A 15,307-nucleotide genomic window follows, 5' to 3' on the forward strand; every position below is an offset into this window, starting at 1 on the left:
AATGTAAAATCAAAAAAAGTGATGTAATTCTTTATTTTAAAAGCTGAATCTTCTGCGGAGTACTATCACTATGAAGAAAAGGTGGAAGTACAAGGTATAAAACGTACCTGAAAATCTTAAAAACAACTAACTCCTCCCTCTTCATCATCTTACAAAAAAACATCTGATCAATAATAAATAAGGACATAATATTAACGCCTTAATCCTTAACCATCCATCCATCCATCCATCCATCCATCCATCCATCCGTACTTCTGTTCATGTATATATTTATTAATTCATTCAGATCTTTCGTGGATATGTTTATTAACACAATCATAATCATAACTCTAAGATCACCATCGCCTGTGTTTTAGTTTTTTTTATTTTTTCACATTAAACGCAAATAGGGTTGGACGATATGGACAAAATTTATATCAGAATTGTAATTTACGATTTATAAAATCGCAACTTTACAGTAGAATGAAAAAACCTTCAAAACTTTCAGTGGAAGTAAATGTAAAAAGAGTTTATTTCATGTCATTTTAAAGTATTTCTATTGGTCCGCTCATCAGAAAAAAATTGGCACAGTGTTACAGTTACAGTTTGTCTTTTCAAATTATTTAGTAAACTAAAAGAAAAACGACAAAAATAAAGATACTTGGTTTTCATTGAACAGCAAAAATGTACTTTCTTGCCCTCGCACCAGACAGCTCCGACCAATCAGAGGAGACAAAGTGCTCACGTGGTTTGTTGGGGAGCATTTTAGTGCGTTTAGGTGTTTTTTTAGCCTGTGTGAAAACAAACCAAACCGAGGAATGCAACTCTCCAAATAAGCAAACTTATCAACTGATTCAGACTATAGAAACCAACTACAGAACTACAGGTCTGAAAAAATCCTAAATTATCTTTATTATGTAGTAAAATATAATGTGACCAATATAAAAACTGTCCAATGTCTATAAACTTCTGAAAAATAAATTTACCAATTCATGCACTTTTAACGGTGCATACTGTAAAAACTGCAGACCTGTAAAACCAGACAAAACTAACCAGACTAAATGTACAGAATACAGTATTATTGTCATTCTTGTGAGTAATGAGGTCAATAACAATAGGAGCAAGAATAAACAACATACCAGAGAAAGTAGTGAAGCAAGCCAGGGTCATACACAGAAAAATCCAATACAGTACATCAAAAAGTAAAAGTAAAAGAAGAGGTCTGCATCTAATAAACAATAAACTAGTCCAGGCAAAAACATATAAGTCTGTAACACAAAAAGGGTTTGTAACAAAAAAGGCAGAAATACAAAATAAACACACAGTAGAAGAGCTAGAAAACTGGATTCAATAGTAGATAATAGATGAGAAGAGCAAACAGAGGAGTATATATACACAGGCGGTCAGGTGGAAACAATCAGAAACTCGGAGAGCAAGAACGCCTTAGCGTCATGTGATCAGTGGAGTCTTGGAAGTGGTCTGGTGTGAGTGCATGCTGGGAAGTGGAGTTTTGTGTCTTCAATTCAGGTGCAACAACACCTCATATAAAAAAAAAATCATATTGCAATCATTCTTCAGTTATTGTCCAGCCCTAAATGCACATTTAAACAGCAAAATGACGTCACTTGTTTAATACAAATAATACAATTAATTACAGTAAATAACAGCGAATTTAAAACATATTGATGTTTATAAAATGTATAAAATGTGTGATGGATTTTTGTGCTTCAGCAGAGTATGAGTTCAGGTCAGAGGAGACAGTAGTAGAGGAGATCTCTGTTTCTGCAGGTATAGCTTCATTACTCCTCATTACTCTCCATCAAATACCATCAAATACTCTACTAATACTCTTCCTCTTTCAGATATAACTCATCATCACAATAAAACACCTTCCTCCCTCAATATACGTCTTTACTTTCCTCTTTGTTCACGCTGATATTTACGTCTTTTTACGTCTTGTTTCCATTTTTCCATTCAAAACCTCACTCTGTGTCTGTCTGTGAGTCTCTGTTTTAGTTTCATTTTATCATTTTTGTATTTGTCTCGTCACATTTTCTCTTTTTACCAGAATAACTTCCCCTAATGAATAAAAGTAGGTTAAAGTATACTAGCATTAGCATTATTATGCTATAGTACACTGAAGTACTATAGTGTTCTTGTAGCCACATTAATAATAATCAGTATATTTAAAGAATGATAAAAATGGAGCAACTTTTTTTGTACTTATTATACTTTAATTACAGTATAAAAATACAAGTACAAAAGTCTTACTTTATTTGTGCTAATTGTACTAAAATGGAACTATTTTAAATATACTTAAGTATTATTTAACATTTAAAATACTTCATGTATGTAACCCCATATATATTTTAAATATGCTTACAGTAAAATATATAGTATAATATATTTAATAATGAGTATTACAACTGTATCACTATTTATTATACACCTGGTATATTAGAGTATATGTACTCTAAAAAGAACTGATGTTAAATATATGTAATATATTTACATTACAAATAGATCACATATATTTTACAGTACAAATATGCTTCTTTACGCTTCTCTTTTTCCTGTCTTTTGTAAGTAGCACACTTCTAGTATACTATGTTGGTAAAAATATATATTTTAATATACTGTACAACATTTTTTAGCGTGATACAAATTTACTTAATGTTTTTTTTTTATCAGTATTAGTAATTTAATATACTTTCTAAATAGCTACAGGATACATTGTACTTTAAGTAAACTACTGTAACAGTTGTTTTTAACAGACTTTGCTATAAAAAAACAAAAGTATATTCATGTGTGTTTTGTCCTTGTCTCTTTGTATTCTTATTTGTTTTTAACAGATCATTTTTATGTTTTTAGTGTTTCAGTGTCCGTATTCCAGTATTTGTCTGTTTTAATGTGTATTCTCTTTGTCTGTCATTATTTTAATGTGGTTTATATGTTTGTTTTCTTTGTGGTTTCACTCATTTTCTTTTCTTTTACATCCAAACCGAGAAATTAGTTTTATTCTGCAGTTTTTAAGTGTATTCTCTTCTCCTCCAGCCGTGCGGATCCCGGTGGACGAGACGGTAGAGAGGAAAGCTCTGGGAATGAGGGAGAAAGCTCCGGCTAAAGGTACCGAGTGACACCGCGGGTTTGGCTGCGATGGCTTTGGATGATGCGCTGAAGTGTCATCTTCACTGTCTGTCTCAACTGTTTTGTCTGTTTTGTCTGTTTTGGGCTGAAACTGTTATTATTTGGCAGCACTTTCTTAAACACTTAAAAGTGTAATGCCAAATAATAATAATACTCTATAATACCCTGCGCTTCATACTCAGAATTTCGTATTTCGTAAATCTAACGACTTGAGAATTTCTGTTTTGTTGTGCTTTTTATGTCATTTTCTGTCCTTTAACTATATAATACATAGTATACATGTATTTCTGTGTTGTTTCAGTGTTGAGTCTCTCAGTTTTTAGTCTTTGTGCACGAATGCCATCAAATGCAAAGCCAAACATAGTGCAATATATAACTATTTATGCATAGTGTGCTGCGCTTTTATTACTGTCCATCCATGTGCACTATTATAACTGAGTACTGTTCACTAATACTAATATCCGTGTCTCAAAGTATCAGATTACTGTAATGATTTTTAGAAATGTATTCAGAGTTTATTTTAAATTATTAGTTTATGTATTGTTCTGTTGTATTATGATCCTGTATTGTTATCAGTTAAATGTTACACATTTCACCTTTCTTTCTATTTCTGTCTTTATCTACAGTATTTCTCTTTCTCTTTATCTGTTTGTATATTTGTGTTTTTGTCTGTTTTCGTCTCTTAAATTCAAATTTTTAAGTCTTAATTCTTAAATCTGATGTCTGTAAATACAATTTTCCATTTAGGTCACATTAACAGCCACTTAACTTAACACACTTAACCTTTTAACTGATGTAACAGGTAACTTTGTAACAGGTGTGTTACTTTTATTTTAAACACCTTTTTAGCAGATAAAAAGATAAACTGTTGGAAACACATTTTTACATATTTTTATCAGACATTTTTATTATAGAGTATTATCTGATAAACACACAGACAGTACTAGTCTAGCACCTCACCTGTAATATTATAAACACACAAATTTTACAATATATCATCTTCCAAATGCACAGTTATCACATCGTTATTATCCCCAAGAGGCTGAATATATTTTTCCAAAATATATTTTTTTTCCCCAGATTTCAGTATTAATATCATGACATGTTGCATCGTTAATTTCTGGTGAAATCTGCTGAATAATTCAGTTTTACACTTAATTTATATTATATATATATATATATATATATATATATATATATATATATATATTCAGAACAACATGAAATTTTATTTTTTAAATGTACTTTTAGATTTATATATTGTAGTTTTTACGCTTCCTTTGTTTCTTTCTTTCTTTGTTTTTTTTTTTGTTTGTATAAATTGTTTTTGTGTATTTTCTTGTGTTTTTCCTCGTTCTGTCATCTGTGCTGATGTGATGTTACACTCATTTCTCCACTGTGGGATTAATCAGGGATTATTTTATCTTATTTTATCTTATTTTATTTTAATTGTTCTTTTAAGTTCCCGAGGCTGAGAAGATCCCAGAGGAGAAACGCAAACTAGTAGAGGAGAAGGAATTAACTCCAACCAGAGGTATTGAGATATACAGCTGTGTTCTACAGTGTTGTGTTATTCATTTGTTCTATTGTTCTATTGTTCTATTGTTCTGTTGTTCTATTGTTCTGTTGTGTTGCACATTTCTCTTTTCTTTCTATTTCTGTCTGAATCTACAGGATTTCTGTATCTTTATCTGTATATCTTTGTCTGTATATTTGTGTTTTTGTCTGTTTTTGTCTCTTAAATTTCTTAACTTCTTAAATATGATGTGTGTAAACAGAATTTTGCATTGTATGGTCACATTAACGAAAACTTTCTAAACACACTTAAGTTTTTAACTGATCATAAAAACGTATTTTTAAGTACCTGAAGCCAAGCCAAAAGCAGTGGAGGAAAAAATCACACCGGTAAAGGTGGAGGAACCGAAAGAACGGCCCACGCCTAAAGGTACAGTTCACCTTTCAGTGTGTGAATGTTCGTCTATTGATCTTTTGATGTTTTGTCTTTAGTTTTTATCTTATCTTTAATTTTTATCTTGTTTTTAGTCTGTATTTTGTCTTTATCTTGTCTGTGGGATGTTCTGTTCTGTTTTTTTGTCATTTACACTCTTTATCTGTTGCAATCTGTTCATTCATCTGTTGAGTATGTCTGAAATTGTCAAATAAAAATGGGTTATTTAGTAAAAATCCTACTTTTAATATCTTAAAAGAACGTAAAGAAGAAGCTGCTCCTCAACCAGCTCCAGTTCCTCCAAAGAAAGGTATTTTATTGTGTGGGTTTATCTGTATTTATGTAATATTTATGTTTTTACACGTCTTTAAACAAAATATTATTGTGTTTGTTGTGTTATATGTGTATATATGTGTAATATATGTATATATTTTGTGCATGTCTGTATTCGTCTTTTAACAATGTTGTACTTTCTTCCTTTTATTATAACTTCCTATTCAAACATTTGTGAACATTTTCTCATGTTTTTAATAATCTATTACTGTATCTACTCATCTTGTTTTGACTTGTCTTGTCTTGTCTTGTCTTGTTTTGTCTTGTCTTGTCTTGTCTTGTTGTTTTTTGTAATCTGCGTTTGTTTCTGTTTTATTATTCTCTGTCTTATTTTATTTAAACTTTTTGTCTTTTTAATCCTTTTTGTCTGTTTTGTCTGTTTTGGCCGTAATTGGTCTCTAAAAAGCTGTCAAAAACTCACGTCTATGTATATATTATCATGTTTGTTTTGTCTTAAATCTAAAATCTTAAATCTTCCATGTTTTATTTCCTTTTATTACTAATAAAAACTCTTTATATTGTATTAATAAAGCACCTGAACCTGTAGCTCCAGTGGTTCCTGAACCCAAACCCAAAGAACCGACACCTAAACCCCCGACAGCAGCCGAACCCAAACCTGAACCCAAACCTGAGCTTAAACCTGAGCCTAAACCCGAGGCCAAGGTGAAAGCAGCACCTGAACCTGTACCTGTGAAAGTACCTGAGGCGCCTCCAGCTAAAGGTAGTGTCTGTCTCCAGTTTTTAACGCTTTTCTGTTTGTCTGTATGTCTGTGTTGCTTCCGATTTGGAAGCGTTTGTCATTTTTGTGAATCTTTATCTTTTATAAAAACAGAACTTGTTGTCTTTAATTATTTTTATGTGTAGCATTTACATACAAGTCTGAATTTAAACCAAAATAACCAAAGTTAGTGTTTGTTTCTCGTGTTTTATCTCACTTTTAACCTTTAAAAGTTGTTTTGTTTGTTTACTTTTAACTAAGTCTGTTTGTTTTTTGTCTTTGTTATTTTTGTCACTGTCCCAAATATATGTGAACTTGAATTGGGGACAAAATCTTAATTTTTAATAAGGACATATAAAGCAGTGCTATTTTATGCACATGCTTTAATGCATTAATGAGTACTAATACTTTCCTGTTTGTCTTTCATGTTTTAACTATGTTTTTTTTGTTTGTTTGTTTGTTTGTTTTTGTCTGCTTTAAACATTTTAATCTGTGACCTGTATGTTTGTGTTGCTTCCGATATTTTAGGAAGTGTCATTTTTAGTTTTGTTTGTTAGTTTAGCACTTGTAATTTTTGTTTTTAGTGCTTCTTTTTAAAGCACGCTCTTTAATATCTTTAATCTTGTGCGTTTATATGTGAAATTAAAACCAAAATAACCAAAGTTAGTGTTTGTCACAAGTTTTATTTTTAGTTTTTTTTTTCTGTTTGTGTGTTTTTAATCCGTCTGTTGTCTGTATTTTCAGTGTTTCTTCCCATTTGGAAACTTCTGTTTGTCTCCTTGTCATTTTTCTTAATTAATGTCAACAAGCAAAACTATTTTCAGTGTAATTTTTGTTTGTTTTAAATTTGTCTGTTGTCTGTATGTCTGTATTACTTCCGATTTGGAAGAGTTTGTTTGTCTTCTCTGTCGCTGTTCCTGTTTTATTATAAAAAATCTTAATATTTGAATTAAAAGTAAAATGCTGTTCTTTTAAGTTCCTGTCGAAGCCAAGAAAGCAAAACCTGCTGAACCAGAACCTCCGAGACCAGAACCAACCAAACCTGAGCAGATCGCTCCAGTTCCTAAAGACGTAGCTCCTCAAAAAGGTACTAGTTTGTTAAAAATATATGTTGATCTTAATGATGAACAGCCACGTTCTTATGGGTAAAACATGATTTTTAGTGGCTTTTATTGTTCATTATTGTCTGTATTGTCCAGTATTTCATGTACTTTGGGTTTGATGCCAATGCTTTTACATTTAAAACCAAAATGATGCAGTGTAATGCATTGTTTTTAATTCTTTAAGCTTTAAAATGGAATTAAAAGCAAAAAAAATGTGATTTTAAAGTTCATGTGGAGGAAAAGAAACCAGAGAAACCCAAACCAGCTGTACCAGAACCACCTAAAGCAGTTCCAGCCAAACCTGAACCCAAACCTGCTGTGGTTCCTAAGGAGGTAGAACCTCAGAAAGGTACTAGATCATACTGTCTGTTTTTTTATGTTTGTAGATTTTATTTTGTGTTTTTATGTGTCTGGGTTGTACTGTCTTCTTATCTGCCACGCTCTTACTTAATAATTATTTTTAACAGTGGCATTTTATTTTTTGTTTTGTTGAATCCTTGCAGTCTTAAGTTTTGTGTACTGTCTACTGATTCCATTACCTTTAATTTTTTTTACCTTAAAATTAGAATTAAAACTAAAATAAATGTCCATTATGATCTCCAATCCAAATCTCCAATGATCCCACAGTGCCATTTTCTTGTGCCAACTTTGGGTTGGTAAACCTGTATATCAATGCAGTTTAATGCATTACCTTTAGTCGTTTTACCTTTTAAAAGTGAATTAAAACAAAATTAAATGTGATTTTAAGTTCACGTGGAGGAAAAGAAACCAGAGAAACCAAAACCAGCTGCACCAGAACCTCCTAAAGCAGTTCCAGCCAAACCTGAACCAAAACCTGCTGTGGTTCCTCAAGAAGTAGAACCTAAGAAAGGTACTAAATCATGTTTTTATGTGTTAAATGTTTGTTTGTTCTAGCTTTTCTAGTTCTTTTTTTGTGTGTATGTGTTTTTGTGTTGTACTGTCCTCTTAACTTGTCCTGCCATGCTCTTAACAACCCAAATCTTCAGCGATATCTCACAGTGGCATTTTATTGTACTAACTTAGGGTTGATAAACCCGTAAATTAATGCTTAATGCATTATCTTTAGTCGTTTTACCTTTTAAAAGTGAATTAAAACCAAAATGAATGTGATTTTAAAGTTCACGTGGAGGAAAAGAAACCAGAGAAACCCAAACCAGCTGTACCAGAACCACCTAAACCAGTTCCAGCCAAACCTGAACCCAAACCTGCTGTGGTTCCTCAAGAAGTAGAACCTAAGAAAGGTACTAGATCATGTTGTATGTTTTTATCTTTGTTTTTAATGTTTTTTTGTTTGTTTGTTTGTTTGTCGTCCTCTTAACTTGTCCTGCCACGCTCTTACCCTAAATATCATATGCTCAATCTTAAAGTGGCATTTTGCTGTCTTAATGTTGTTGTTCCGTGTTTTTTTGTACCGTCTGTTGACTTTGGGTTGATATACTCTAAAAATTAGTTTTATGTGTTGTCTTCAGTTTTTTAAACTTTAAAATTGAATTAAAAACAAAATAAATATGATTTTAAAGTTCACGTGGAGGAAAAGAAACCAGAAAAACCCAAACCAGCTGTACCAGAACCACCTAAACCAGTTCCAGCCAAACCTGAACCCAAACCTGCTGTGGTTCCTCAAGAAGTAGAACCTCAGAAAGGTACTAGATAGTTTTTTTTATGTTGTTTTTTGTCTGTGTTTTTCTGTCTTCTTATCTGCCACATTCTTCTTAAAACTCATGATCTTAAAGTGGCATTTTGTTGAGTTTTTCCCGTTCTGTTGTTGTTGTATGTTCTACTGTTTCCATTTACACCAATCAGCCATAACATTAAGACCATTTTAGGATTAAGCCTGACCCCAAACCTGAATTTAAACCTGAGGTTAAGCCTGACCCAAGCCTGATATTAATCCTGAGCCCAAACACGAGGTTAGGCCTAAAGCAAAATCTAAGGTTAAGCTTGAGGTTAAGCCTGAGCCAAAACCTGAAGTTAATCCTGAGTCAAAACCTAATGTCAAATCTAAACCTGACATTAACCCTGAGCCTAAGCCTAATGTCAAACCTAAAACTGAGGTTAAGCCTAAGCCTTTAATCAAAAATACAAGCAAAACCTGAGGTTAAACCTAAATCTGAGGTTAATCCTGAGCTCAAACCTGAGGTTACGCCTGAGGTAAGGCCTAAACCAAAACCTGACTTCAAACCTAAACCTGAAGTTAAATCTTAGCCCAAACCTGAGGTTAACCCTAAAGCAAAACCTGAGATTAAGCCTGATCTTAAGCCTAACCCTGAGGTTAAGCCTGAGCCTAAGACTGAGGTTTACCCTAAACTTAAGGTTTAGCCCGAGCCAAAACCTGAATTTAATTCTAAGTCAAAACCTAATGTCAAACCTAAACCTGAGGTTAAGCCTGAGCATAAACCTGATGTCGAACCTAAAACTGAGGTTAAGCCTAAACCTGTAGTCAAACATACAAGAAAACCCTGAGGTTAAACCTAAACCTAAAGTTAATCCTGAGCTCAAACCTGAGGTTAACCCTAAAGCAAAACCTGAGATTAAGCCTGAGCTTAAGCATAAACCTAAGGTTAAGCCTGAGCCTAAGTCTGAGGTTTAGCCTAAACTTGAGGTTATGTCTGAGCTGAAGCCTGTAGTCAAACCTAAAGCAAAATCTGAAGCCTAAAGCTAAAAAACTTAAGGATAAGCCTAAGCCTAAGCCTGATCAGTGGAGCAGAAACAGATAAAAAGTGTAGAAACAAGGATAAAGGATAGGTCATGATGTTATGCTCGATTGGTGCATCTTTAAATATTTTATTTGAATTAAAACCAATTTTAAAATGTGATTTTAAAGTTCATGTGGAGGAAAAGAAACCAGAGAAACCCAAACCAGCTGTACCAGAACCACCTAAAGCAGTTCCAGCCAAACCTGAACCCAAACCTGCTGTGGTACCTCAAGAAGTAGAACCTAAGAAAGGTACTAGATCATTTTTATCAGTATTTTTGTGTGTTTTAAGTGTCTGTGTTGTACTTTCCTCTTATCTGCCACGCTCTTATTGAAACACAGTGATCTTTTAGTGGCATTTTCTTCTTTTATTGTCTTATCTTACATTTCTGCACCGTAAACCTGAGTTTGGGTTAAAATAAGCTCTAAAAACAGTGCAATGTTTTGCATTTTCTTTAATTTAAATATTCTTTCAAAGTACAAGAACCCCCCAAGAAGCCAGAGGAAGTGAAACCTGTTGCTCCCGTGCTTAAACCTGAGATTAAGCCTGAACCTAAACCTGAGGTTAAGCCTATGCCAAAACCTGAAGTCAAGCCTGAACCTAAACCTGAGGTTAAACCTGTGCCAAAACCTGAAGTCAAGCCTGAGCCAAAACCTGAGGTTAAGCCTGTGCCAAAACCTGAACCTAAACCTGAGGTTAAGCCTGTGCCAAAACCTGAGGTTAAGCCTGTGCCAAAACCTGAAGTCAAGCCTGAACCTAAACCTGAGGTTAAGCCTGTGCCAAAACCTGAAGTCAAGCCTGAACCTAAACCTGAGGTTAAGCCTGAACCTAAACCTGAGGTTAAGCCTGTGCCAAAACCTGAAGTCAAGCCTGAACCTAAACCTGAAGTCAAGCCTGTGCCAAAACCTGAAGTCAAACTTGAACCTAAACCTGAGGTTAAGCCTGAACCTAAACCTGAGGTCAAACCTGAACCTAAACCTGAGGTTAAGCCTGAACCTAAACCTGAGGTTAAGCCTGAACCTAAACCTGAGGTTAAGCCTGTGCCAAAACCTGAAGTCAAACTTGAACCTAAACCTGAGGTTAAGCCTGAACCTAAACCTGAGGTCAAACCTGAACCTAAACCTGAGGTTAAGCCTGAACCTAAACCTGAGGTCAAACCTGAACCTAAACCTGAGGTCAAACCTGAACCTAAACCTGAGGTTAAGCCTGAACCTAAACCTGAGGTCAAACCTGAACCTAAACCTGAGGTTAAGCCTGTGCCAAAACCTGAGGTTAAGCCTGAACCTAAACCTGAGGTTAAGCCTGAACCTAAACCTGCGGTTAAGCCTGAACCTAAACCTGCGGTTAAGCCTGAGGTTAAACCTAAACCTGAGGTTAAGCCTGAACCTGAGGTTAAGCCTGAACCAAAGGCTGAAATCAAACCTAAACCTGAAGTGAAGCCTAAACCTGAGGTTAAACCTGAACCTAAACCTAAAGTGAAGGAAGAACCAAGGCCTCCATCTAAAGGTACTGTTTGTATCTCAGTCTTACTCATCTTTACTCATCTTCTTATCTTACTCATCCTTTAATCTTCTTATCTGTGTGTTTGTCTGGCTTCCGGTTTGGAAGTGTGTGTTCTGGTTCTGTGTGTTTCTGTGTGTCTCGTTTAAAAGTGAATTAAAACCAAAATTCATGTCGTTTTAAGTTCTTGTGGTGGAAGAAATACAAAAACCAGCTCCATCAGAACCTGAACCCAAACCAGAACCCAAACCAGAACCCAAACCCGTCACTGTGGTTCTTCAGGAGGTAGAACCTCAGAAAGGTATCGGTTCATGTTGTGCGTCAGTAGATCTTTATCTCTGTTTGTGTTTTTGTGTTGTTGTGTCTTATCTCTTATCTGCCACGCTCTTACCGAGAAATCTTCTCACCATCTTTCAGTGGCACTGTGTCCTTTTACTCTTAATGTCTTCTGTCTCTTATTTCTTGCATTTCTTGTTTTGGGTTAAAAACTCTTAAAAATGCAATCTGAAGCATTTTATCTTTAATCCAAATATTCTCTTAAAGTCCAAGAATCTTCCAAGAAGCTGGACGTCCAAACCTCTGTATCCATCCAGAAGAAAGAAGTGAAAGAAGAAGTTTTAACTGTCCTTAAAATAGAAGAAGTTCCTCAGAAGAAAGACATCTTCATATCTGCTGTCAAAAAAGAAGAAACTATAGAAATACTGTCTGAGAAGAAGACTGAAGAACTTATTCTTATAAAAGAAGAGATCTTGCCTCAAAGAAAAGATGTAACCTTTGAGCCTAAAGCCGAAGATAAGTCTAAACTTGAATCTAAACATGAAGTTAAAATTGAGACTAAACCTGAAGTTAAACCTGAGCCTAAACCTGAAGTAACACCTATGCAGAAAGTCAAAGTCAAACCTGAATCTAAACCTGAGAATAAATTTAAGCCAGAACAGGTTATTACAGAGCCAAAAGCCGAGTCCAAACTTGAACCTGAACATGATGTTAAAATTGAGACTAAACCTGAAGTTAAATCTGAGCCTAAACCTGAGGTAACATCTAGGGAGAAAGCTGAGGTCATACCAGAACCTAAACCTGAGGTCAAGCCTGAGCCAAAAGCTGAGGTCAAGCCTGAACCTAAACCTGAGGTCAAGCCTGAGCCAAAAGCTGAGGTCAAGCCTGAACCTAAACCTGAGGTCAAGCCTGAGCCAAAAGCTAAGGTCAAACCTAAAAGTAAACCTGAGGTCAAGCCTGAGCCAAAAGCTGAGGTCAAGCCTGAACCTAAACCTGAGGTCAAGCCTGAGCCAAAAGCTAAGGTCAAACCTAAAAGTAAACCTGAGGTCAAGCCTGAATCTAAACATGAGGTTCAGCTTGAACCTAAACCTGAGGTCAAGCCTGAAGTGGAACCAGAGCCTAAAACTAAAGTCAGATTTGAACCTAAAACTGAAGTTAAACCTGAACTGAAATCTGTAGTTAAACCTGAGATCAAACCTGCAATTAAAGATGAAGTCGAGCCCAAACCTGAGGTTAAACCTGACCCTAAACCTAAGGTCAGATCTCAAGCTGAGGTTAAACCTGAACCTAAACCTGAGGTCAAATCTGAACTTAAACCTGAGGTTAAACCTGAGATAAAACCTGAAGTTAAACCTGAGGTTAAACCTGAGCAGAAGCCCGAGGTCAAACCTGAAGTTAAACCTAAAGTTAAACCTGAAAGTAAAACTGAAATTGAGCTTAAGCCAAAACCTGAGGTTAAACCTGAGCCTAAACCTAAGGTCAAACCTGAACTGAAACCTGAGATTGAATCTAAACAGAAAACTGAGATTAAACCTGAAATCAAACCTGAGGTTAAACCTGAACCTAAACCTAAGGTCAAATCTGAACTGAAACCTGAAGTTAAACCTGAGATAAAATCTGACATTAAACCTAAAGTTAAGCCTGAGCCTAAACCTGAGATTAAGTCAGAGCTGGAAAAGATTCCTAGAAAGAAGGAACTTGAGGTACCACGTGAGTCTAGAGTTGAAGAGGGTAAAGAAGTTATTCTTAAAGAAATAGAATTAATTTTATCTTCTAAAGAAGAAGAAGAAACACCAAGAAAGGAAAAGCCTCAGGAGAAGACAAAGGAAGAAAAGGAGATTCTTCTGTTACCTGATGAAACTTCTGAAAAACAAGAATCTCTGATTCACAAAAAAGCAAGAACTCCTGCTCTTAAAACTGAAGTGGAGGAAGAAACTTTTACTAAAAAGAAGAAATCTTCTCTTCCTGTGAAAAAAGACGTTACTCTTAAACCTTCAACTGAAGATCGATCCCAAAAAGATGCTGATCTTACTCCTGCTAAAGGTACAGCGGGTATAAGTATTCTTAAAAATACCTTAAAATCACTTCTTTAAGTATTAATCTTTCTGTGTTTATGATGTTTTTGTCTGTAAGTGTTGTTTTTAACCGTGCACAAGTCTGTGCTACTCTTGCATTGTTTTGCGCTCTTTTAATCTTATAATCCTTTATTCTTTCACTCGCTAGAGTGATTTCTTATGTGTGTCTTATCTGTATTCTTGTATTCTTATATTCTTAATTTACACAATTCTTAAAACTACACCTAATAGAAGGTTAAATGTTTTAAAAGTTCTTGTGGAGCGTCCGAAAGAAGAGCTGCCAAGAAAACCGGATGCAACCATTGTCCCTCCAAAAGAGGCCAAAGGTACAACATACCCATCTTCACTATCTTCCATAACCTCTTTTAATGTGCATTCTTTGTTCTTTTGCACTATTTTAAGTAGAGGTGTGCCATATCGTATTGATTTTTAATATGGACAATTATGAGAAAAAAATTGCATTGTGAAAATAACCGTCAAGTTTTATGGGTATTTTTATAGAACTGTTTATGTTTGCAGTTTATTTGCATGCACCAAATATTTTTGTATTTGATCTTATAGATCTTGTAGTAATTTTTTTGTGCCATCACATTATGTATTCGTTTATGCAAAATCAGATTCTTAAAAAAAGTTGCTTAGTTTCCAAAATAGACACATTTACAGATTTTTTTTTGCAATAGTACACTTTTAAAATTAGTTAAATATTTTTCAGTGTTTTGTCATATCGCCAAGAAAATCTTTGTCACAAAAAAACTTGAAAAATTGTGATATTTTTTTATTTTCACCTAGTTTCAAGTAATTCATTACATTACATTACATTACATTACATTACATTACATTTGGCAGACGCTTTTGTCCAAAGCGACTTACAATAGTCAAGTACAATGTAAAATAAGTTTAAAGGAAAAACATCTTTGGATAGGGATAAAAGGAGGTCAAAGGGGAATAATAGGATAGAGGAGTGAAGGAGGGGAAGAAGGAAATGAGGTTAGAAGTAGTTAGTGAGGTTAGAAGTAGTTAGTGAGGTTAGAAGTAGTTATGCGAAAAGACATTTAAAAACTACTAAAATTCAGAATAAGAATGCATTTCTAATCTACGTCATACATGATATTTTGCATAATTCAATTTTAGCGTGATACATTGAATTAGTCTGTTTACATGCACTGAAAAATCTGATCTGATTAATCTGATTTGTTTACTGCAATTATCGGATTATTTTTCAAGTACATATGTTTGAGTTTTACGCAATGATTAGGTCATGTCTTATTCTGTGAGTTTATTGACTAATTTGGGTGAATTCTTAAACTTGATTTATCTGATTAACCTAGTTTGTGTAAATGCATGGATCCGATTACTGATAATTTAAATGTTCTTTAAGATAAAGACAAAAAACTGCAGGTTTTTATTCTCTAGCCAAAAACAAAGTAAATTACACTGTCTGTGCATGTGTTAAAACAGACCGTGTTAGTGGAAATAAGTAAGTTGTGTTTAAAACAGCAGTGATTTCATAG

General features: G+C 34.3%; 1 protein-coding gene across 1 annotated transcript in view; it reads left to right on the top strand.

Moving 5' to 3' along the window:
• ttn.2 (titin, tandem duplicate 2) overlaps positions 1-15,307 on the top strand; it is a 285,809-nt gene that overhangs the window by 102,973 nt on the left and 167,529 nt on the right. Inside the window, exons 85-100 of the mRNA XM_049484655.1 lie at positions 44-94; positions 1,711-1,767; positions 3,034-3,105; positions 4,589-4,660; positions 4,988-5,071; positions 5,334-5,384; positions 5,940-6,128; positions 7,102-7,212; positions 7,455-7,577; positions 7,977-8,099; positions 8,368-8,490; positions 8,770-8,892; positions 10,074-10,196; positions 10,423-11,451; positions 11,630-11,746; positions 14,048-14,122. Coding sequence (XP_049340612.1) covers positions 44-94; positions 1,711-1,767; positions 3,034-3,105; positions 4,589-4,660; positions 4,988-5,071; positions 5,334-5,384; positions 5,940-6,128; positions 7,102-7,212; positions 7,455-7,577; positions 7,977-8,099; positions 8,368-8,490; positions 8,770-8,892; positions 10,074-10,196; positions 10,423-11,451; positions 11,630-11,746; positions 14,048-14,122 — 2,523 coding nt within the window. The remainder of the gene's footprint in view (positions 1-43; positions 95-1,710; positions 1,768-3,033; positions 3,106-4,588; positions 4,661-4,987; positions 5,072-5,333; positions 5,385-5,939; positions 6,129-7,101; positions 7,213-7,454; positions 7,578-7,976; positions 8,100-8,367; positions 8,491-8,769; positions 8,893-10,073; positions 10,197-10,422; positions 11,452-11,629; positions 11,747-14,047; positions 14,123-15,307) is intronic.

Source organism: Astyanax mexicanus, chromosome 11 (genome assembly GCF_023375975.1).
Source record: "Astyanax mexicanus isolate ESR-SI-001 chromosome 11, AstMex3_surface, whole genome shotgun sequence".
Taxonomy (NCBI): domain Eukaryota; kingdom Metazoa; phylum Chordata; class Actinopteri; order Characiformes; family Acestrorhamphidae; genus Astyanax; species Astyanax mexicanus.